This window comes from Talpa occidentalis, unplaced genomic scaffold, assembly GCF_014898055.3.
Source record: "Talpa occidentalis isolate TD23 unplaced genomic scaffold, MPIMG_talOcc4v2.1 talOcc4.10, whole genome shotgun sequence".
NCBI classification, from domain to species: domain Eukaryota; kingdom Metazoa; phylum Chordata; class Mammalia; order Eulipotyphla; family Talpidae; genus Talpa; species Talpa occidentalis.
In genome coordinates, this window is record NW_023600993.1 from 10,032,675 (window position 1) to 10,057,093 (window position 24,419).

At 62.8% G+C, this 24,419-nt stretch overlaps 1 protein-coding gene across 1 annotated transcript in view; it reads right to left on the reverse strand.

Moving 5' to 3' along the window:
* The window catches only part of PLXNA1 (plexin A1), a 43,996-nt gene extending 25,109 nt beyond the window's left edge, over positions 1-18,887 (reverse strand). Inside the window, exons 1-8 of the mRNA XM_054688046.1 lie at positions 18,874-18,887; positions 12,686-13,946; positions 10,754-10,936; positions 1,922-2,062; positions 1,170-1,270; positions 739-862; positions 499-652; positions 186-285 (exon numbers count right to left, since the gene is read on the reverse strand). Of these exons, the coding sequence (XP_054544021.1) occupies positions 186-285; positions 499-652; positions 739-862; positions 1,170-1,270; positions 1,922-2,062; positions 10,754-10,936; positions 12,686-13,924 (2,042 nt within the window). The 5' untranslated portion in view covers positions 13,925-13,946; positions 18,874-18,887. The remainder of the gene's footprint in view (positions 1-185; positions 286-498; positions 653-738; positions 863-1,169; positions 1,271-1,921; positions 2,063-10,753; positions 10,937-12,685; positions 13,947-18,873) is intronic.
* Between the last annotated feature and the right edge of the window lie 5,532 nt (positions 18,888-24,419).

Below are 24,419 nucleotides of genomic sequence, written 5' to 3' on the forward strand. Positions count from 1 at the left end.
CGTGGCTCTCCTCACTCCCACTGGCTGGCTGTGCCTGCCGCCCACACTGCAGCTCCCGCCCGTCAGCCCCTCTCAGCCCTGCCCTTGCTGGCCCCTGCGCTCAGCAGGCGGCTCTCGTGCAAGCCTCTCCCCAAGGCACCAAGCCCGCCTCGCTGGCTGCGGGTGTCGGGGCCAGGGACACTCACGACTGGTGGACGCTGCAGTTGTAAAACACAAAGTCAACGGACGCGAACTTCTTGCCCGTCTCCTTGGACTTCAAGTAGAGTTTCACCACCCGCTGGTCTCCTGCAGAAGCAGCGTGCCGAGTCACCAGGAATTCAAGCAGGACAAGCCCCAGCAGGGAAAGACCTTGACAAAGGTTCTGAGTCCCCAACACCAAGAGCACGCCTGCCCCTTGCATACCCCAGGCCCTTCCTCTAATCTACGCTGCCCCCTCATAGCCCTCTGTCACCACCAGTCACTGTGGGACACCTGGCCCCAGCCCGCAGCCACTCTCACCCTGGCCCCGCGTGATGGGCGCCACATCCCGCGCAGAGGGCGAGTGGCAGTGGATGCGGCCATCCTCCAGGACACTCTCGGACTCCGTGAAGTCCTCGAAGGAGCAGTTGACACCAGCTGAGAGGTCGGGCACGTTCCAGGCCTGCAGCACAAGCTGGGGTCCCGAGGCAGGAGGGATGGGTGAACTGGGTCCCCTGGCCTCCGCCCACCGCCCCCGCCACGCCCAGCCTCTGCACTCACCGGCACCTGGGACATGGTGACCGAGACGTTGCGAGGCTGCACGGTCAGCTGCACGCACTGCAGCAGGTCAGAGGCAAAGCGCTGGGGCTCGTCGGCCCGCTCACAGGCGTCCTGCCTCGAGCAGCTGCAGACAGAGCGTGCGGGCTGGGTGCTGCCGGAGGCCGGAGGCGCATCCCTCGCCCGCCAGCCCACTGAGGAGGGGCAGCTCTCCAGACCCCCTGCCCCTGCCAGCAGGCTGATGCCTACACTGGGGGAAGCCCCCCGGCTTCACGGCACCTTCCTTTATTTGAGGAGCTGGGCTGGACACAGGAAGTGCCAAAGCCAGGGCACCCTGCCCAGGTGAGACCCAGCAGGGCTGGGAGGGGAGCAGTGACCACTTGAGCATACAGCGAGGCCACCTGGGGCCACCCCCACATGCCATCCAGACTCACATGCTATGCAGGACACACCAGCCGCAGTGGGGATCCCTCGAGCCCAAGCACAGCTCACATGATGTATACTGGACGCAGCTCTCCACAGGCACCCGCGTCACCTGGCAGGAGTGGGGGCGTGCAGGTGAGCCACCCACAGCTCCAGCCGGAGTTACCAGCCACCTGACTGGGCTCCAGGCTTCCCCAGGAGTCACGGGCTCATCAGCCCCACTCCGGAGCACCGAGGCAGACTTTTCCCCAAGCACCCTGACCATGTCTGCCCGGCCCCGAGGTGCCCAACAGGTAGAAGAACCCTACAGGTGGGAGGGGCAGAAGAGAAGCAAGACCAAGCCAAGGGCGACGAGGCCTGGTCTCACCCAACACACACACTGCCTGCTCCACCTGCCCACCCTCATGGCAGACTTGGGGTCACCAGGTCAAGCAGGATGGCAGAGGAGGGCTCCAAGCAGGGCAGGGCCTTGGCAGGGTGGGCCAGGTCAGTCACAGGCCTGTCTCCCTCTGGAGGCTGCTGCCCACAGTCCCTGCCAGAGCCATGAGGCCACGGCTGAGGACCCAGGCTGGGAGCACACCGCCCACCCTTCAGGACACCCACACCCTGAGCGTGCTGCAACCAGCCCTTGTTCCTGGGAACATGAAGTCATTCAGAGAGGAGGTGGGCATTGCAAACCTAGTGCAGAAGAATCTGGAGGCAGTGTGGGCCACACTGGGTCCCAGGCAGGCCTGCCACCCGCTCCAGGGGCAATAGTACCCACCTGCTTTTCCGTCATGGCGTAGAGGTACTGGCGGTCAGGGCTGAGGACCAGGTCACGCAGGATAGGGCTGCCCTCTTGGGCCACCACACTCTCATAGGCCAGGGCTGGTCGACCGCCGGGGTTAGTCAAGTCCACCAGGATCTATGGCAGCAAAGGCCTAATTGGGGCTGTGCTGATGCCATCCTGCACCAGCCCCATACCCCACCTCCTCCTCTAAGCCCCCTTAAACCCTGCCAGAATAAGCCAGGGAGGCCCCCACCTCCCTAAAGAGCTGCATAGCACCAACTGTGGCCCAGACAGGCAGGTCCTCTGCCCACCCTCATGGCCCAGCCTCTGTCAGTCAACAGAAGGCAAAAGCCATGGATGAGGGGTGGGGATGGAGAGAACCACAGCCCACCACCCACCGGCACTGCCATGCCCAGGACAAAGGCAGCCGGTGCCCCAGCTTCCCGGTGGGCATCCCAGAAGTGGGGGATGTTTGTGCAGTGGGGGGAGGGCCTGTAGGTAACATGGGATGTCCGGGGAGAAGCGAGGCCAGGAGCCTCGTGAGAAGAAGGGGCATCCTAGAGGTGGGCACGCCCCACCCGGCGAGAAGGTGGCAGAGGAGGGCGAGCATCTCATCGGTATGGAAATATATTCCAGATCCCAAACAAACCGGGCGTTAATTAGCCAGCTCTTCTCCTCCACAGCTTGCGATGCTGCAAGTATTTTTAGTTGCTTTTACCAAACAAATGTATTTAATTAACAGAGAGACCCAGGGGGCTTTCCAGAGATGGGACTCGTGGGGCGGCGTCCACCCTGCTCAGTCAGTCCTGGGCAGGTTCCCAGGGCACGGGGCAGCCAGCCCCGCTCTTGGGGCCTTCTTCTCGCAAGCCAGAAGCCAGGGGCCAGCCCACCTCTCTAACTCCATCTTGGGGCCAGGGGCCTGGGCCAGAACTCAGCCCAGTAACCTTCTGCGACACCCCCGCAATGATGGGATGGGGTGGACTATGGTGGCTGCCCGGCCAGGCTCGGGCCGCTCCAACAGGGGCTGGGTAAGGGCCGCCAGCCAGGGTGGGGCGCTGTGTCTCTGGGCCAGAAGCAGCGGCTGCCGGAGAGGGGGAGGGCCGCATTCCTGAGAGCCCACGGCCACCCCCCACATCCGCTCAGCTGCCTCCCCGCCAGGCAGGCAGGCTTAAGTCAAACCAGACCCGGAAGAGCTGAGTCCAGAGCTAAGCAGGGGTAGGCAGCCAGGGACTGGGCTCAGCGGGCACTGCAGGGGCTCTGACCCCAGCCTGTGGAGGAGGAGGTGCTGGATGGGAGGCCACAGCAGTCCAGCCGCAGCACCCCTGTGGGTGCAGCCTGATGGGATCCCAGTCTGCGCCCAGCAGACTCCACAAACCTGCCCTGCTCTCTGGCAGCCCGCGGGCAGACGCTGCTCACAGGGGGCCCCGGGTAAGCCAGTCAAGAACAGGCAGGACGCGGGTCACTCTGAAGGGTCAGGGAGGCCAGGAGGCCAGTGTCTGAACCCACACTGCCTGGGCCCAAGTCCAGTTCCGACACGCCCAGCTGTGCAGTTGGAGTGAGGTGCTAAGCCTCTCTGCCTTGGTCTTCCTACATGCAACAGGGATGATAGATTCCTCAGAAAAGCTTCCCACGCCAGAGCTGTGCTGAAGCCTAGATAAGAACCAAGCCAGTGTTCGGAGCAGAGGGGACGGCAGTCACCAAACCCCACAGCCAGCCACTCCCCCAGCTGGGCAGCCCGGACAGCAGCCAAGATATGGGGAGGGAAGGCTAGGAGGCAAGGCCTGGTGTGCCAGTGAGGAGCCAGAGCTCAGATCCAGTCTCAGCCCAAATGACCCGAACACGGGCTCTGGCGTTCTCCCCAAGCCCCGGCCTCAGCTCTTCCTCCGTCCCCACACACGCCCCCTGCAGTCACTGGTACCACGTCTGTGGCTCTCCCCAGGGCCCCAAGTCTGGTGGCTCTCACCACTGGAAGCTGGGGTGCCAGGCCCTGCTCCCAGGCCTGGCATTCAGGGGTGCTCTCAGAGAACAGGTCTCCTCCCCGGGATGCTGGGGCGGGATGGGGGCAGGGGCGCGGAGGAGAGGCAGCCAGGCACGGGCTCTGGAATGCCTGGACCCTAGCCGGCAACACGCCGACTCTGACAGGTGGCCCCAACAGCTGCGGCAGGTGGCAGTGGGGAGCACACGCATCCAGCTGTCCATCAGCGTGCACCCATCTGTCCACCCACCTGCCCAGCACTAGGATGCCCCTCCAAACAGTCGGGCAGGCCCCAGGGAGATGGGTGCCTCGGGAGGGCACGGGTCAAGCAAGGGCACTGGGGTGAGGCCCAGCCTGAGGCCAGCGCTCACTGTGCCCCTGCACACGCACATGTGACAAAGCGGAAGGAGGGGAGAAGGGTGCAGGCAGGAAAACGATCTTCGGGATGTGTCTGTTGCGGCCCAGCCCATGTCAGGTTGCAGGGCTCATGCAGCACAGGCAAGTAAACTGAGACTCGCAGGGCTGCCAGAGGAAACCAGGAACCCGAACTGACGGCTGCACCTGGACAGTCTGTCCAAAAAGTGGAAGGAGGGATGCAGCACACTGCTAGGAGGGAATTCCAGGGAGAAGGGGCATGCAGGGCAGGCAGGGGCCAGACAGCTGGCAAGATAGCAGGACACACGCCGCTGGCAGCACACTTGCCAACACCACACCCCTGCCCACAGCTGTCCACTCCAGGGCCACCCACCTGGGAAGGCCCACCCTGGGGCAGCTGAGCCACAGAGCACACAGGAGACTTCCAGCATCCCCTACCATCCTCCCAGCTGTCACTGCCATGCTCTGCAAACGATTTCCCAAAGACTGCCAGGGCATTGCATGTCTGGCCCCAACTGCCCTCTTCCCCACCTCCCACCACAGAAAACCTCGGCGTCCAAAGTCAGCTCTGCCCCGTCACTGCCCTTCCCCACGTCTGCTGAAGAAGGACCCCCCCACCCCCACCCTGCCTAGATGGCTTGAGTGGAGCTGCCCAGCCTCCCTGGGCACACGTGCCAGGCAGCAGCGGGCCCAGACACCCACCTACCCAGGCTCTGACCCAAGGGACAGGGTCACTCCCATCAGCCTTCTGACCCTGACTACTTCTCCATCTGGGGTCTTACAGTCCCCCTACATACTGGGGAGTCTTCCTTCAGATTCTGGGCCACGGCACAAGGGCTGTCAGCAGCCCCACAGAGGGGCAGGGCCCAGCAGTCTCCCAATGCCAAGCAAAGTGCTGACCACTGGCTGGTCAGACACCACCACGTGGAACAAGGCCTGACTCACCCCATAGAGGTGCCAGGAAGCAGGCTGACCCCCTCACCCCTGACCAACAGGTAACAGGAAGTAGGACACACCCAGCAGGGGCCTGCCAAGGGAGCCCTGCCCAGGACACCGGGAGGCGGCCCCTGGCCCTGGAGACCTGAGCTCCTCGCTGGCCCAGCAGGCTACCCCACACCCCACACCACGAGGCCCTGGCCAACTGCTGAGGGCAGGCAGCTGATGGCCCGGCCAGGTCAGCTGTCCGTCCAGCCCAAAGCCAACAAAGGACCCATTCTCCGGGTGAGGGCAGGCGGGGGCGCCAGGGAGGATGTCTGGGCCGCCCAGGCTGCTCGCCAAGGCCGGCACGCGCCCTAGCTGCCCGGAGGCAGGGGGCTGCCCGGTTTGGCCTCGACTGGCCTCCCTGCCCACCCCAACATGGCAGCCCGCGTGTCCCGTCTGCAACATGGGTTTCTGCAACATGGGCTGGTTTCCGCTCTCCAGTGAGGGCGGGGTTGGCAAGGAGCAGAGGACCTCAGGGAGAGGGACAGGGACTGGGACAGGGCAGGGGGCAGCCGCCAGGGAGCTGGCCACAGTGCTGGGACCTCCTGGGCAGCCCACTACCCGCAGAGATAGCTGCCAACCCCGCTGCCAGCCCCCAGCAGACAGGCTGGGCCTGAAGGGGCTGTGTGAGGAGTGGGAGGCCCAGGGTGGGGAGTCCCTCCTCCCCCATCCTCCTGGTCAGAGGGGCCTCGATCTCGGAGCCCTGCACACCCCCAACAGCCACCACAGGATCCCCCCTCCTCAGGCTGGGGACAGGTTCAGGCCCTTTCCTGGGTCCATCCTCAGAAAGGCCAGAAGGAATTTGATACTGGAAAAGCAATTAACAATTTCCTCCTGGCAGTAATCGGGTAATTAAAACATGATTTGCAGGGGCCGGTAGCTGTAATTGGGCCAGACACACCTGGCAGGAGGGGGGTACAGGGTCCCAGGAATCTTGTCTTTCTCACCGCCAACCCTCAACACAGCCAGCGGAGAGCGGGCTGCCAACACAGGGTCCTCTCTGACCCCCCAGACCTCAGGAAAGCAGGCCCCGAGTGCAGAGCCTGGGGCAGGACCCTCGTGCCTGGGGGTGACTCTCGCCGGCCAGTGGGGAGAAGGGCCGTGCACCCGCTCTCGCACAGCGCGGGCTCTGGGCTGAGGGGCTGTGCCCTTCCCAGGACACAGACATCACATCTACCTGCAAGACGACAGGCAATGCCCCCGACGTTCCGGGGACCACTGCCCCTCCGCCCAAGAGGCACCCCGGGCACAGCAGCTAAGACCGCGAGCAAGCAGGCAGCCGGGTGCCTGCCACTTCCTGCCAATGACCACAGGCAAACGGAGCGCGGCCAGGGCCCAGCTGATCCCCAATCCTGCCCGGGCTGCCACACTTCCCCCTCCTGGTTCTGGAAAGAGCAAGACAGACTGTCGTAGAGACTCAGGACAAAAAGGTAAGGGAGAGCACAGCTCCACTCCAGGCACAAACCCCCCAGAAACACAGCCCGCTGCAGGGCCCAGGCACCAGCACGCTCACAGGCCGTGGGGACACTGCCGCGTCCGCCCAAGGAAGGGACGCTGAACACGTGCCTCCGGGATGCCGGATGCAGGACCGAGCACGGTGGCCACAGCAGCCAGTGAGGCTCACAAACCACACCGAGCAAAGGAAGACAAAAGAAGACCTGCTGTGACTCGGCCACAAACGTCCAGAGAGCCACGAAACAGCCCACGGAGGGGGGCCTGGCCAGCAGGAGGAGGGCGCAAGAGGACAGGGTAGCCAGTGTGCTCGTGTGCCACTCCCCGGGGGCACGGGGGTCAGGGCAATGGGAAGAACCACTCAAAAGGATGCTTTCAGAGCTGGGAGGTGTCTGGGAGGTGTCCCTGTCCTGGTGGCCCAGGCCCAGAGCAGCCCAGGGGCCCAGCCACGCCGCCAGCCCAAGGGAGGGGAACCAGCCAGCCTGAGGGGCATCCCTGGTCTCTCTCGCTCACACAGAATGCATGGAAGGAACGGCAGACAACCTGCCTGCGGGCGCCCAGCACCCATGTCACCTCCCTGGGTGACATGCCAGACACCCAGGGAAGAAAACCAAGGCCCAGGAGGAGGTTACTACCAGGGCAGGCCTCTCTCCACCCTGGCCCTGGCCCAGACCCCAGCTGGACAGTGTCCCTCGGCCTCACCTGGAGGGCCCATGCCCCGTGCCGCAGCCCAGATTCCCGGGCCACATACCGTGGCCCACAGCAAGCCTGGGCTAGCCTATAACACTTTCTAAAAACGTGTTTTAGTTGCCAGTGCTTCACAACCAAGGGACTTCACACAAAATATGGGTTTCCAGATTCTCTTGAAAAACCGGATGTTTGGGCAGACGGGCCCCGTTCCCGCCTGACATGGCCATCAGAGCGGGCAGGGCCCGCTCTCCTCAGCCCAGCCCCAGGGCCCTGCGCAAGGACAGGGTGGTTCGGGGCTGGCCCAGCGGGCAGGGAGTGACCTCAACTTTGCTTTGCAGAAAGGGAGAGTCAGTCAGAGACAGCCCCCGGGCTGAGGAGGGGGAGGGTGGCACAGGCTGGCAGAAGTCCAGGGCCTGTTTTCTCCCCGCCTACCTGGGCACCTGGGCTGACTCCTGGGCCTACCTGGGCACCTGGGCTGACTCCTGAGGGCTCGCGGCCTCAAACCAGGGCCACCCTGGGAACGCCCGTCAGAACCCAGGGATCCCGGGGGCCTTAGCATGGGGTGGGGGTGGGGCGCGCACACACAGGGCTTGGGGATGCTGGCCCAGGAGGACAGCCTGCCCGGGAAAGGGGGGAAGCAGGTGGTGTGCAAGGCCTCTGGGGAAGGGTGGGGGGGGGCGAGGGGGCACCCCCAGGCACTCTGAGCAGCTGAAGTTGGCAGGTCTTAAATTAATGGGCTATACTTTTATACGCTGGGTGGGGCCTGGCCCAGGGCCATTCATGTCCCTGAGCTCCCCAGTCACTTTTAAAAGCCAAAAAATAAATAAATAAATAAATAAATAAAAGCCAGGAAGCCTAGGGAGGGGGAGGGGGATTTGCCAGCACAGCAGGCCGGCTTCTGGGTCCAGCATGACAGGACAGAGGGCAGAAGGAGTCTGTTCCCCCCGACCCCGTCCCTAGAAACGCAGGGTGGGGCCAGGCCCGGGCCAACCTCAAGGGCAAGAACGGCCAGGAGTCCAACCCCGAGCACCCAGCCCTCCCTAAGGCCCGAGGAGAGGCAAGGATGGGTCACAGCACTGGCCCTACCAGACGTACCCCATGCCTCAGTTTCCCCATCTCATCTGGACACGAGGACTTTGTGTGCTCGCTGCACGCCCTGGATGGGCGCGAGAGCAGGTTAGGCTCAGGCGAGCAGGCACCTCCTCCCGTCCTTCCTGACACCACTGCTCAGGGAAACTGAGGCTGGAGAGGCTGGTGATGTGGGCAGTGGAGACCACGCTGCAGCGCAGCCATTTGTATGAGTTTGAGGTGCAAGAAATCGACCACAGGGAGTGAACAATCATGCTCCTGCCTCTGGGACCCCTCTACTCAGGCAGGAGGATATGGATGGGGTTGCTGGTGGCAGGTCTTAGAGGGCAAAGTGGGGCGACATCTTGAAAGGAGAGCCTCAAAATCAACATGATCTCCCCAGCTGGCAGATCCACTATGAGGCCAGCAGCTCCCAAGCACGGCTCACCCCATACACCCCAGAAAGGGCACTCTCCACCCTACACCAGGCCCAGCGTATCTGGTGGAAGGAGCTGGCACAGGAGGGGGCTCTGGCAGGCAGGGGTGGGATGCGTGGAGGGGGAGCAGGGTCTCCCTTCAGCTCTGAATTCCCCAGGCTCAATTCCAACATCCACTCACTGGGCCTCAGTTTCTCCTCTCTGGGAGGGGGAAAGGGAGGCAGAAAACCAGGAGCACCTAGACTCACGAAGCTCCTGCCCACCAGGTAGTGACCTGGAGCAGAGGAGTGAGAGTGTGGGGTGAGGCCCCAGCCGGAGGGGCACAGCACAGAGGCAGGGCTGGACTAACCCGTTCTCCCAGCCTCTCACTGTGGCCTGTGGGCGCAGACAGCACCTCAGCCTCAGCCGGCTGCCAGCGGCCCACCAGCCATCAGAAGGGACACTCCCAGCCCTAGGAGCCCAACCTCCGAGGGGTGACAAGCTCTGGGCGCTTCACACAGGCCCTCCCTCCCAGGCATAACCCACCAACACGCTCCCACGGGGCGCCCCGTGGGCCCTCTCCCCCGCCCCATGTGCTCTCCCTGGTGTGGGAGGTGGGAGAGCATGCCGGGTGGGGTTCCACACCAGGACCACAAGCAGTACCCCCACACCCTGGCCAGGGAGGGGCAGGCAGCACTGGAGGACAGGGCTCGGAGCACACAGGGCACATGGGGGACATGGGGGTGCGTCCTGAGCTGGCCTGCCTCTTGCCCCCAGCAGTGAGCAGGCTGGTTGGGCCAGCAGGAATCAGCCGCACAACCACTGTGGCAGAGGCCCCTGGCCTCCCACCACCCGCAGCCAGGGCCCTGGCCTCCTGTCCAGCCCAGCACAGAGCCTGCACCTCCAGACTTATCTCACAGAAGGGAAACTGAGGCTCGGAGGGATGGGGGTGAGAGCCTTTCCAGGGGTCACAAAGCCAGCAAGCAGTGGGGCACAATTTCCAGGGTACCCATTGTGGCAGAAAGGGAGACCACCCCCCCACCAACCACACATCCCAACCCAAAGGCTGAGGGCAGGCCAGGCCCCTGCTGGCCGTAGGCCCAGCCCCCACCCACGGGCGCTCGAGGGCGGAGAGCTGTGTCAGCACCAGGCCTCGGGACAGCTGTTATTTCATCCACAGCAGGCCCGCCCTGGTCTGGTCCCCACCCGACCACCAAGTGGGGCCTTCCCTCTGCCCGCCCCTCCAGGGAGCCCTCCGTGCCCAGCTCCATACAAGCGCCACTCAGCCTAACGCTTGCCAGCGAGAGACACTGTCTCTCCCACGTCCTGCAGTGGCCCTGCCTCACCCTCAAGGGCCCGAAAGCGGGTCTTCCCCACTGCAGTCACTGCGCTCAGCTCACACCCGCCAGGGGCAGGTTGGGTGCAGGGCACTGCCCTTCCCTGCCCTTGGCCTTCGGCTATGGCAGAGTGCTGCCTCAGCAGACACTGGATCCCCAGAAGAGGAGGGGGCTGTGCGGGCGTGCCCTGCCCCCCCCCACCACACAGCTTTCCCAGGAGGTCACCGAGCCTCTCTGGGCCTCCAGCGGATGGCAGGGTGGCCAGGCCCCTCACAGCCCCTGACCTACCCCCAGACCCCCAACCAGGGCTTTTCCAGGGGGCTGACATGGAAGCAGCCCCACAGGAGGGGCCGGGAGAAGGAGGCACACAGGGACTCAAACCAGGACCCTCAGGGGTATCCCAGCCAGCCCGAGCCCTTTGTGATCACAGGACCCAGCGCTGAAATAGCACCCCCACCTCCTGATGTCACAGAGCAAGGCCCTCTCGTGCCCCCAGGCTCCGTCCGCCCCAACACCCCCCAGCAGGCCTGACCTTTCGAATGCGACCGCTGCGCGTGCCAGCAAACACCACGGTGCGGCCCCGGTAGTCGTAGGCGGCCACGGCGGTCAGGCCGTCATCCTTGTCCACAAACAGCGGCGTGCCCTCGATGGTGACCGTGCCCCCCAGTGGCTGGTTGAAGTCTTGCCCGCAGAAGTCGTCGTCAATCTGCAGGGGCTGTGGGGAGGGAGAGGGTCAGGCCCTGGATGTGCCCAGCTTGCCCCGAGGGCCCGCTCCTAGGGAGGGAAGGGACACACCCAGGGCGAGCCATAGTCCCGGGCCCGGGCAGTACAGATCTGGGCCCTGGACCCACACGACAGACAGATCGAGGCCTAGGCCCACCCCACACACACCTGCTGCACATGGCCTGCAGGAGGTGGTCCCAGGAGGTCAAGCCTTTGGTTGGTTGGGAGTGACCAACCCCGGGGCCCAGGCCCTCTGCACCTGTGATGGCCACACAGAGGACAGCCCGGGGCTGGGGACAAACGCCTGGGGACTGTGGGCCACAGAGAGGGTGTACTGAAGACAAGAGGCAAGGGTCACATCTAGAAGACAAAGGAAGGGGCGCAGCGAGAGGAGGTGACTGAAGGCACAGGAAACGATCGATGGAGTGAGGTTCCGGAGAAGGGGTGGGGGTGGGGCAGACCCTGCGAGGCCAGGGCCAGGGGCAAGGGCAGCTGGCTGTCCCCGCAGCAGGCTGGGGCATGAGGTGTGCCGGGGGCAGGTGGTGAGTACGGGAGCAGGGAGGCTGGGGGGACCGGGTGGTCCTGGCTGGGGGGCCTAGAGGTAGAGTGCAATGGGGGCATGTGAAGACAGAAGCACAAAGCCGAGGCCAGGGGACAGGCCCAGCTGAGGGCACAGGGGTGCAGAGCACACAGTGTGACCTGGGCAGGTCGTGGCTCCATCTGTACGGTAGAGAGAAAACGCTTCCTCGAAAGGCCAGGCGGTGTGGAGGAGGGATGCCCAGCCTAGCGGGCTGGGACCTCGGTGGGGGGGATGTCCCGTCACCACGGGCGCCCTCCACAAATAAGTACCAAAGAAGGGCTGAAGGGGTCCTCACCAGCCCATTTGGTCCTGAAAACAGACCAGTGTCACCTAGTAGAGAGCTGGGGAAACTGAGGTCAGAGTGGGCCAGGCATCCCCCAGGACACCCCAAGGAACAGGAGCAGGGGGCCATGGCTGGTCCCAAACTGGGTGACATCCTGGCTCTACCACCCACTGCCCTGAGAAAGTCCCTGAGCCTGGGTCTTCCTCAGAAAAGCAATGGTTTCTGCCACCTGGGGTTATGCATGAGATGCTCCCCCAAAAGCAGCTAGTCCAAGGTCGGCCTCGAGGCCTCGAAGCAACTGTGGCTGTTACCTAGAGTTTTAGCACCACTGAGCGGGCAGCCACGTGGGCCACCCCATGTCATCAGCTCCCCTGCGGACGAGGGCAGAGGCCCGGGGGCAGGCATGTGGCCACGAGACGAGGGCCAGGGCGAGCAGAGCCTCTGGAGAGAGGAATGTGGCATGTGGCCCACCGACCCTGGCTAGTTCCCAGCTGTCTCTACTGGCCGTGTGGCCACTGGTAAGCCACCTCCCCTTGCGCCTCAGCGACCTTGCCTGTAAAATGGAGACAAGACAGGGCAGGAAGCACCTGGCCAGTACCAGACATGTGGTCAGCACGTCCACTGGGGCCTGCACACTGTGGACATGGGCCCGTCACCCTGACTGCAAGAGGAACAGGACAGCGCAGGGACAGAGCAGGCCTCGAGCAGGGTGCCTTGCACCCAAGGGCAAGCCAGCTCTCAGCTCACCCAGCACATGGGCGTGCGGCCTGGGTGGCCATTTAGGAGAACAGGGATGGATGTGCCGGGCAGGGCCAGGCATGGCTGAGGCCGTGACGGGCACGCGGTGGCAGCGGGACAGCCCCGGGTGGCCCACTTACCGAGTTGATGCAGCCCAGCTCCTTGTTGAGCAGCCAGGGCAGCGAGAGCTTGCCCTCGCCGCGGTAGCAGGACTGGATGCGCTCCTTGATCTTCTCCTTGATGGCCCTGAGGGTGAAGAGGCACAGCACGGACTCCTTGGGCGGCTTCACGCGGTTCTTCTGGCCCTGGGCGAACACAGTGAACAGCACGTCCTCGTCCTCGGCCAGGCCCAGCTGGTGGGCCAGGGCGCGGCCAGGGCGGCTCAGGTAGGCGTCCTGCACCAGGCGGTACTCCACCCCCGCCTGCTCGCAGCCGATGGGGAACTCCACGTACGAGTAGAACTTGGGGTCATCCACGCAGAGCCGCACGATCTTGGAGGTGAAGAAGTGCTCGCCGGCGGCGTCGGGCGAGGTCAGCTGCGTGTCCAGCTGCAGGGTGAGGTAGTACACGAACTGCTCGCTGCGGAAGCTGTACACGTAGTAGATGTCGAAGGCCGGGAACTTGGAGAGCGTGTCCGACGGAATCTTGAGCTGGGAGGACACGAACTCGTCCTGGTACACGAAGCCAAACATGTCAGCGTCCTCCTCGTTGGCCATGAGCCGGCGGCTGGACAGCGTGGGGAAGTACTCGGACTTGCCGTCGATGGGCGTGCCCACGAAGAGCTTGGCCTGGCCCTGGCCGGGGGGCCCGGCAATCAGCACGCCTGCCATGCTGCCGGCCTCGCGCACGCTTGACAGGTAGTGCTCCTTGCGGTGGTGGGGCTCGCCCAGCTTGAAGAGGTCGTCGAGCCGGAGGAACTGGCAGATGCCTTGGGAGGCGCTGCCGCAGGCCAGCAGGCGGTTGGCGGCGTAGTCCAGGAGCAGCAGCTTGTTGACGTTGTCGGTGCTGCCCAGGCCGTGCGGGCAGGACTGCACGCTGGGGGGCGGGTAGCACTTCTCGTTGTCCTCCACCGGGCCCGTCACGTGGGCCCGCAGCAGCGTCAGGTTCCCCGACAGCTTGTAGATGCGGTTCACCGCGCCCACGTAGACCTCCCCTGTCTGCTCGTGGACCACCAGGTGGGTGAGGCCCCAGTCACTGGCCGCGAAGGTGCGGAAGGTGGGCTGCAGACCCCCACCTGTCCTGGGCGTGCCCGCGGCCGCCCGCGCACCCCCCAACAGCAGCAGCAGCAACATTGGGAGCGCCTGAGGGCTCAGACGTGGCAGCGGCATGGTGGGCCAGGGCCTTAGGCTGAAGTGTGCAGGTCCTACAGAGGCGAGCATCACGGGGCGGGGAGCCTCAACCCTGTGAGGAGAATGGGCAGGAGAGGGTGCATGAGCCTCGCACGGCCCTCACCCACAGAGGCCACAGACATGCGCGCACACGCCACCGCCCGAGTTCTCTGTGAAGGCCCGTCCGCCCCAGGCTCCACCTCCAGGGAGCAACCTGACTCCTGAGGACAAGCCAGGGGTCCGACAGGGCAGCACCTCCCAGCCTATTGCCCAAGACCAAGCCGTGGGCCCTCGATGCCCTGTATCAACGCCCAGGCCACTCATCACAGCAGAGAAGACACAAACCCAGGAGGAGGAGGCAGGCGGCAAGGGTCTGGGCTCTAGGCTGGGAACCCAGGCGACACATGCGCTTGGAGACCATCACCTCCTGACTCGGAGCTGTCACCGACCCAGCTCCTCACGCCCCCGGCTCTGGGGAATGTGCTCCCTCGCAGGCACTACCCGCGCATGGCAGGGAACTCAGGCCCACCGCCACACACCAGCGTTTCTCAGCATGGGTGGGAGCAGCCTGGGCGACTCTGGGCCTGGGCCACTGACTAACGCTAGCCAAATCCCTTACCAAACCTGTAGCCCTGCCTCCAGGGAAAGATCCAGAAGCCAAGGTATGTGCACCTCTATCCCACTGTCCCCACTTCAGCCATCCATCCCCTCTCCCAGCTCTGACATCAGGCTCCTTGGTCAGCTGCCTGTCAACTGTCCTCTAAACCCAAAACCCAACTCCAAGGGAAGAGGAGAGCCTCCAAAGGGAGGGGAGTGTGGGGGCTCCTGAACCCCCTCAGCAGTAGACCTCTCTCTCCAGCTGCCAGCACCTCCATCCCTACCCAGGCCCCAGCCTGCCAGGTCCAGAGGCCCAGGTCCATCTGCCCCGTCCCAGCACACTCTGCAGCTGGCCCCAGGCTGCTCGCCCTCACTGCCAAGCCCATGGGCTTCACCCCCCAAACCTCAAACTGCTCACCCTGCTCCCACCTGGATCAGCACTGACCTCAACCCCCAGCCCCGCCCATGGCCACCTACAGCCCAATCCCTACACAGCAGCCCGGACCACTTTTCTCAACTGCCTGTGAGGTCACCAAACCCCAACCGCTGGCAGCTGGGCAGGAGGTGAAACCAGACTCTGCCTCTCTGTAGTCACAGGCCATGATGGGGGTCACGTTCCTTTCCCCTCCTCAGTCTCAGTCCCCACCCCCCAGACCAGTGTAAAACGGGGATGACATCGCTCATGGATAAAAGGGGGGCAGGCTGGGACACACCCAAAAGGTGCCATCAATAGGAATACCCTCCGGGTGCCAGCAGGGGGCCTGTCCTGACTGCCAGATGGGCTCTCTCCCCCTAACTGGAAACTGCTCCAGGCAGTGCGTGCATGTAGCCCAGTGGGCCCATTTTACAGGTGAGGACGCTGAGGCCCAACAGACAGGCCTTCTGCCAAGTCTAGGGCAGCACACTGCTAGATAAGACGGGACCCCCAGGTGACCCCTAGAGCAGGGGGCTCCTCTGCCTTCCCAGGGCCTTTTGACTCACTGTCCCCTCTCCTGGGGACACACCCCTGTTTGGGTCTCAGCTGAGAGTCGCCCTGACCTGCTAGCTGAAGGCAGCAAGGTGCCGTCTCATTCAGTCACGCCACTTAATTTGCAGCCCAGAACCTGTTAATGGTTTTGCTACTTGCGTCCCAGCCACTCTCCCCACTAGAATGGAAGCTCTGTGAGGGCAGGGTCTGGCTCTGTGGTTTGCTATTGTGCCCCCAAAGGCATGCCCAGGTCCCAGGAAGCCTCAATAAATACTTGTGAGTGGATGAATGGCAGAGCAGGACCCAGCGAATGCCCACACACACTGCTCAGGTGGAGAAACTGAGGCTCAGGGAAGTGAGGGGATTTAGCCGGGATCCCACAGCAAAGAGAACCAGGCTGCCCTGCCCTAGAGGACCCTCCCAGCAGGCTGTCAGCTGCTTTTCCCTTAGGATCTCTGCCCAGACATCACCCCCAGAACCGCATCCACCCGGGGCCTCCACAGGCAGCCAGGAAAGGAGTCCCCAGTCCCCAGCCGAACTTCCCTTCCCCCTTCCCCGCCAGCTCAGGAGCCCAAGGTGGCTGTGAGCGGGAGAACAGGCTCCGTGCAGTGGCAGCAGAGCCTGGGCTGAGAGCTGAGTGGATGTGAACTCCAAAGAAAACATGAATCACTCACCGTTTATCAGTTCAAAGCAGGCCTGCAATTACCAGGGGCTGGGTTGGCCCCTCCTCCGGGATAATTATACACGTCTTAATGCAATTACGGGCCCTACTTTTTATATTAAACAGGAGAGACCCAGCTGAAGAAGCCACCATCCAAACTCCAGCCTGGCCCCGGGCCTGCTCCCCTCCCCCGAACAGAGGCTGCCAGGAAGGGACCGGCCAGAACACGGGGCTGCTGGCCAGGAAAGCAGGGATCCCGAACCCAGGGTGGGACCCTCACGCCCACCCTCTCACGAGCACCAGCAGACATCGAGGTCACTTCCCCTCTCTTAGCGATATGGGGCTCAGGGCTCTGATAGACCCAAGGTCACCCAGCCAGCCCTGGCAGGACAGGCATGGAATCCCACACGCCTACAGAAACCTGGACATTCAGCCGACCTGCTGGAGCGCAACTCCCACAGGCCCCTGGTGCACCCAGGAAAAACTGCATTCATGCCAAGCTGGCCTGGGTGCTGGGGAGGACGGTGAGGGCTGGGGGAAGGGAGCCCCAACAGAGGCTGTGCTCAGCGGCGGGGAGGGGAGCACTGTGGTCTGGGGAGGGTCCTTCAAGGGCCTTTCCACCTGTTCTGGAAGGACCAAGCACCCGGGGAGCTGGCAGGGGAGGGGGCTTTCTGGGTGCAAAGCAGCAAGAGGAGAGGTCTGGGGTGGAGCCTGCTGGACCACTCAGGGGGCACTCGGGGTTATGCGGGGGCCCAGTCACGTGCAGACTGGGGTTTAGCTGAGGAGACAGAGGCCAGACTGGAGGCAACAGGGTCATGGCCGGCGGGCTGCACTCCGGGGCAGGGTGGGCTCAGTTGTCCAGTGGGGTGTGGAGACAGCAGCATCCCCTGTCCCCCTCCTGGAGCTGGCCCCAGCACCGCTTCTCCTCACCCGGAGAAACAAAGGGCCTCAGCGCCCTCGTCAGAGGGAAATCCCAATCCCCATGCCCTTCCATTCAAGTCTTCTGGGGTGTGCACAGATTGGGGTACAGGGGACTAGAGAAGACACTACCTCCTGCTCAATGGAACCCCATAAATGACCAGGGGAGAGAGCAGTCTCTGTCACCCACCTCTCCCCAGCAGAGACTGGGTAAGGTGTTCCCGACACCCCGCTACCCCACAGCTGAGTCTCATCGGATCAGGAGCTGGTCACTAGGGTCCCGATTCTCACCTCAGAAAAAGTGCCCACCACCAGGGCCCCCGCCAGGTGTCTCCTCCTGGCCAGCTGCCCCAGGCACAGGAGGCGGATCAGAACACGCAGGCATGGCCAGGGGCCGCAGGAGCCGAGCAAAGAGCCCTCTGCTTTGTCCACACCACCGGGTCTGTCCCCCACGCCCAAGCACACACCTCAGCCCCCCACGGGCTGAGAGACCTGCCTGCTGTCCCCTCGGCCTGAGCGCTGTTCCTGGGCCTCCCATGTCACCTTCCCCAGCTGCCTGGCGGTCTGGCCCTGAGGCAGAACCACTGGTTCTGGCTGCCTCTGCCATGCACCGTGTGCTCCTCCAGGGCTGGGCAGACCCGGCTGCCTGGTGCAGGAGTTGGCCTCCCCTGCACACCCCAAGCCAGCAGGGAGCCAAGGGGACCCGGGGCTGCTCCCCAAGGGCCAGAAAGAGCAAAGGCTGAGCCCACCTGGGCAGACCCCGACCCAGATACCCAGAGCCGGCTCCCGGCACGGAAGGAGGTGGAGCAACAGAGGCGCAGCAACCCAGCAGGCTCCCGAGGCAGAGGCACAGTCCACAAACCCCCCAACACACACACACCCCTTTCTTTCAAGGGGCGTGGCCCCAGCACCCCGCAGACGAGCCAGGGGCCGCTCCCGGCGCTCGGCAGCCACCGGACCCCCTCCCCGGCCCTTCCCTGCCGACTGGGGCTGCGGCTGCGGCAGGCGCGTCCCGGGAGCCCCGCTCGCCCTTCCCGGAGGCTCCCGCGGCCGCCGCGCCGCGCCAGGCCCGGGACCCCCGGGCGGCCATCGGAAGCCCCGGAGGAGACGGACTGACCCCGGCGAGGCCCTGCGCGGGGGCGCCGGAGGCCCGGGAGCCGGGCGGCCTGGCGGCGGCCCCGCGCGCACCCTCCGGGGCCGGGGGGCGGCCCTGCAGGCCGGGGTGGCCCGGCCCGGCCCGGCGCCCCGGGCCGAGGGGCGGGTGCGGCGCCGTCCCGAGCGCGCGGCGGCAACTTCCCCGGCGCCCGGGGCCGGCCGGGGGCACAGCCCGCCCCGCGCCCCGCGCCCGGCCCGGCCCCGCGCCCGGCCCTGCCCCGCGGCCGCCGAGCCGCCCCGGGCCCGCCCGGCCCGGCCCGGCCCGGCCCCGCCGGCGGCCGGAGGTGCGCGCCCGCGGTCCGGCCCGGCCCCCGCGCGCCGCGGGCCCTCCCGGCGGGGCCGCCGCAAACTTTCTCCCCGGCGCCGAGGAGGGCAGCGCCGCCCGCCCCCCCGCCCGCCCGCCCGCCCGCCCGGGCCGCCGCGGAGCCCCCGCCGGGGGAGCCCGGGCCGGGGGCGGGAGCCGGCGGGGGACGGGGCAGCCCGGCCCGGCCCGCGGCCGCGCCCGGACACACGCGGGCGCCGGGCCGGAGCCGCAGGGACGCGCGGACACGCGCGCCGCAGTCCCCGCGCCCGCCCCCCGCGCCCCCCGCGCCCCCCGCGCCCCCCGAGCGCCCCGCGCGCCCCCCGCGCCCCGCGCGCCCCCCGCGCGCCCCCCGCCCCCGCCCCCCGCCGCCCCGCGGGGAAAGTTGCGCCCCTACTCACGGGCTGCCCCGGGGCGCGCCCCGCCGCCGGCCATCGCCGCGCCCCGCCGCCCGCGCCGCCGCCGCCCGCCCCGCCGCGGGGCCGCCGAAGCCGCGCAGGCCGCCCAGGCCGAGGCCGCCGCCGCGCCCGGCTCCGCCGCGAGGCCGCCGCGCCGCCCAGCATGAATGGGCGCCCAGCGCGGCTGCGGACCGGCCTCGCTCTCGCCGCCCGCGGAGCGCCGCGCCGCGCGCATGCGCCGCCCCGGGCCGGGGGCGGGGCCGGCGGGGGCGGGGCGCGCGGGGGCGGGGCCGGCGGCGGCCTCCAGAGGGCGCCCTGCCCCGCGCCGCGCGCCCGCCGGGGCCCACCGCCGCCTTCAAAGGGCGACGCGGCCGTCCTGCCGGGGCGCGACGGGGCGTCCCCGCCGGCCCCCCCCCCCCGCGGGCCGCCCGGAGCTCGCGACCCAGGCTCGGGCCCGGCCTCGGAGGCCCGGGCCGGGAGCACAGGCTCGGCTCCCTGGGCAGCGAGCTGAGGTCCGAGGTGGGAGGTGCCCGCCCCGGGGCGTGCGGGACCGGGGTCCGGGGGCCCGGGCGAGGCGGGGGTCAGGCGGGGCCCACGGGTACCCCCGCCAGCGAGCAGAAGGGAGTCCGCACGACTCCGCCCCGCCCCCAGGCTCTGACTGCCTCTGCTGGGGACACAGCCCGAGGAGGAAAATCGCGCCCTGGGCGCTGAGGTGCAGGTGTCGCGGGAGGCAAACCCCGGCACCCCCAGAACCCCGCCAGGCCGGACCAGGGAAGGGGACCAGGGGATACAGGGGCCAGCGAGGCCCACTGATCCCGGCTGGCCCCATGTCCCACCTGTGCAGGTGGGGGGGCCAAGAACAGTAACAGGGGGCTGTGCCCTCTCAGGAGGACTTGGACCTTCTGCGAGACGCCCTGAAGTGGGGAGCCTCCCTTCAGAAGGCCAAGAGGAGGCCAGGCAGGCGGCGGGAGCACTCAGTGAGCCAAAAGAAAGCCTGATTTGGGCAGGTGAACTGGGCGTGGCCTAGGGCCTCCCCCACCTGCATTCTGAAGGGGGTGGGGTGTCTCGGTGGGTGAAGCACACCTTCCTCCCAAGAGAAGAGGAAACCTGGGTCCAGGGTAAGGACCTTAGCCCCCACAAGGGGTCCCTCCACTCGCTCCCTCCTACCGCCCCTATCCGAGCTTCTAGTCAATCTTTGTTCCTTTTTCCTTGGCTTGGATCGGCCTCAGCATCCTTGCAGGTATTGGTGCTTCGCAGTGCTGGTCATGGGATCTTCTAGAAATGCCATGTGTCTGGAGGAGGCCCAGCCCAGGCCGCTAAGGGGCAGTTCATTCACTCTGCCTTGTACTGTCCCCGCATGTGGCACTGATCATCTCTTCCCCTGCTGATGGGCCTGTTTGGGCCCATGGGGGGTGTGATGGAACATTCTACAGACTCCCGGTGGCGCGTTAAACCCAGGGTGGAGTGTGGAGTGACCTCACTGGATAGGTGCATGTTTAAGCTTTGGTGGATACCTCAAAACAGTCTTCTCAAGTACTGGCCCCAGTCTGTACTCCCAGCAGATGCGTGGGAGGATCCTGACAGCCCGTCTTCACCCCACTTGCTACTGTCACTCTTCAGTTTTTGCTCACCTGGTGGCATGTTAGTTTTCCATTGTCTTTAATTTGCAACCCTACGCATGAGAGTGAACATCATTTTCAAAAGGCCCATTTGCATTTACTTAACAGGCACCATCTAGTGCCACAGGGCTCGACCACGTTTTGCGGATGGGCAACTGAGACAGGAGAGGGAAAGTGAAAGTAGCTTGCTCAAGTTCTCAGCTTGGGAGGCCAACCCTGCAGTCCAGTCTTTGGTCTCAATCAATCCCTTTTCCAGTGTGTGCGCAACCCCTACCCCCACCCCGGCAAACAAGACCTCAGAGCCTGCTTCCTCCTGGATGTCTGAGCCATGTGCACTGGGGTGTGGGTCCTGGCATGGCTGGTTCAAGTGCAGCAGGTGGACTCTGCCCTCTGAGCCTCACTTTCCTGATCTGTGAAGTGGATGGCACCCCTACATCCTGCAGTTGCCCAAGCAGGAACCCCTGTGTCCTTCTGGACACCCCCTCCCTCCCCACACCCCTTGCCTTCTTCAGTCCAGTGGCTCCTCTCCCGGAGGAGAAGTTATCCCAGATTCCACCACATCCCTCATCTTCATCTCCTGCTAATATCACTTTCTGTCTACTCCCCAACCAGCAGCAGCAAGATCTTTCAAGCTGGAAGTCTGGTGACGTAATGCTCACATGTCTTGCAGGATGGTCAGTTCGAGGTGGGGGACAGGCCTGAACATGATGCAAAAAACGACATGACTTTTGGGAGACAACAGTGCAGATTATCTTTAGGGTTGTGGGCAAGCAAAGGATTTCTTAATAACAATGGAATAAATATTAATATTGATACATTTTTAAATGACACATTACATTAAATGCAGGAAAAAACTGGGTCCACTTGATGACCTTAAAGTTGGTTATTTTTGTGAAGAATATCAAAGAGGAAATACAAAGACAAGCCAGAATTTAGAAAAAGATACTTGCAGTACACATGCATATTTGACGAAAGATCCGTGTCCAGAATATAGAAGGAACTACCAAGAATCAGTAAAGGAAAGAACAAGGGGAGAAGCCCCCGGTAGGCACTTTGTTGGAGAGAAAATGGCAAATAATGTTGCCACCATGAGCCCAGTGTGGTGGGTTCCCAAGTTCTGGGTTCCAGTCTGGCCTGCAGCACCCCCCCTTGCGTCTCACTTCCAGCTCTGAGCAAATGTGCGCAAGCGCGCGTGTGTATGCCCTCACTCGGTCCTGCTGCTGCCTTGGAGATCGAACACCCTGGGTGCAGATGGAGGGGCTGGGATTTGCCGCCCCTCCTGCAGGTTGTGATTCAGTGCTCCTCACCCCACATCACAGAGAGGGGAAATGAGTCAGCGGGCTGTTCGGCTCTTCCTCTCTGGGTTTCCTCTGTGGGTTTCACTTCTGCTGGTCTGATGCAATTCAATAGGACACAGAGTTTGCTGGATGATATGGAATAATACTAAGGAACTGTTCACATTGGGGTGCTCGGGGAGAGGCTCTGCAGTACCTTCAAAGCAGTGTTCTTGCCACCGGGTTAGCTCCAGGGGCCACTTCTGAATTTTGGTGACTCGGCACTTGGAGCAGAAGTAGTCTTAGGGTGCTTTCTCTCACCAGGGCAGGCCCCACTGCTGAGGGGTGAAGAGGAGGCTAACCAACCAGGGAAAGCTAGGGACACCTCAGCCCCAGTGGGGGATAGTTACTGGGCCCCAGCCACCTAGCTCAAAGCCAGGGTTGCCCTGACTCCTGCCTGTCCCTTGACTCTACTTTGGAACCACTTCTCACCTCCTCCATTCTGCTCTAAGGACATGGAGCCACTGCTTGGCCATCACTTCGCTTCTCACACAACTCTCCACACTGTGGCCCAGCGGGATCTAAGAGGAGGGAGGGTGGAAAGCATGGCCACGCAACTCATGCATGGCCATGAGTGAACAGGACACAAGAGCAAGGGGCGGGCCTCCAGTTTTAGTCTCCAGCTCAGTTCAACTCCACAGTACACATAGTACAACCATCCAAAAGGCCTGGTGAGCAGCTTGCATCCCACAGTCCCAAGAATCAGATCCTCAGGGAGCAGGGAAGCAGCCCAGGTTTTCTCATTGTGCTGAAAATCTTTGGGCTGAAGTGGGGAGACTGGACCTGCTTCCCCCTGCAAAAAAAAATAGGGCAGTGCCCTCTTTGCCCACCTAATTGGAGTCACAGGAGATCAGATGTGAGACCAAAAGTTGACATGTGACCCGGAGTCTCAGCACACAGTACCCCCCAAATGTGCAGGAGCTAATAAAAAATCTCTCACCAGAGCAGGCACCAGGGAACTCTCATCTTGTCTGAGATACATGGTTAGATGCCACTGAGGCGACATGGATGTTGGAATGATCTGACCAAGATTTTAAGGCAGGGATCATGAAAATACAGTCTCAGCAAAGAAGTTGATGTTTTAAGGAATCAAATGAATATTTTAGAATTAAAAAAATTACTATAAACAAAATAAAAAGCTCAACGGCTAGGTCCACAGAGGATAGAGGTGATACAGGAAAGAATCAGTGAACTTGAAGATAAAACAATAGAAATTACCCAGTCTGAAGACCAGAGAGATAGGAGTGGGGTGTGGGGATGGGGGTTCAGGAACTTGTGAGTGCTAAAAAAGATCTAATATTTTAATCATCCAAATCCCAGAAACGGAGGTGAAAAGAAGGTGGTTTAAGTAGTCAGAGAAAAAAAATAGTGGCTGAAAATTCCCTAAATTTGGCTGAAGACATAACCCTACAGATCCAAGAGGCTTAATGAATCCCAAATCATATAGACCCAAAAGGTCTGTGCAAAGACCCATTATCATCAAACTTCCAAAAATAAAACACACACACACACACACACACACACAAAAACAAACCCTTAAAAGCAGCAACAGAGCAGTAACACCTCACCTCGAAGAGAATCAAAGGAATATTTTAGAGGAATATTTAGAGGCTGTAAGAGGAGAGGACTGTGGATTGCTCATCAGGAGCCACAGAGGCCAGAGATCATGAAATGTCATTTTTAAGTGCTGAAAGAAAACAATGGTCAACCCTAAATTTTATAACTTGCAAAAATACCACTGGGGAGTGAGGGCAGTCAAGGCATTGTCACGCGAAGGAAAAGTGAGAGAATGAAAGAACAGCTAAAGTTCTCGAAACAGAAAGAAAGTGAAAAGAAGAAATCATGGGACATGGGAAGGAACACAGAACCATGGGCTTCTCTGAAGCTTTCTGAATCACAATGGAGGTTGAAGTGAAAATTATGCTATTGTCTGATGTCTCAGTGTAGATAGAGAATCTCAGATAATTACAGTATACATGGGAGAGGGCCTGTCACTCAAAGTGGTAAAAACCGGGCAAATCTCATGTCCAGACACACAGTGTAATCCTAGGCGCAACCACTACAAATCTGTGCAAACAGACACACTCGAAAACACCAGAGATAAACCTACATGGAATTCTTAAATATGCTGAAATAACCCACAAGAAGGCAGAAAACATACAAACGGGTAACAAATAAAACGAAATAGAAAATGGCACACTGAAGCCCTGGCATACCAATAATTGCAGAAAATGTAAATGGTATGACTCCCTTTATATAACAGTTTGGAAATGACAAAATGAGGGAGATAGAGAGCAGACTGGGGGAGGGAGGGTAGGTGTGACTGTGAGGGGCAGCCTGAGGGAGGTCTTGGGAGTGAGGCCTGTTCTGGATTTTGACCACAGTGATGGATCTTCTATGCGCTGAAGAACAAGGAGCCAGACAAGCAGAGTATCAATGTCGGTGACCAGGCTTCCAATTTGAACTCTATGCAGAAGACGTAACCACAGAGGGGTGGGGTGGGGGGAAACCAGATGAAGGGTGAAGCGTGTGTGGCCCTTCTCTGTGCTACCTTTCCAACTTCCTGCAAATCTATCATTATTGGAGTTAGAATTAT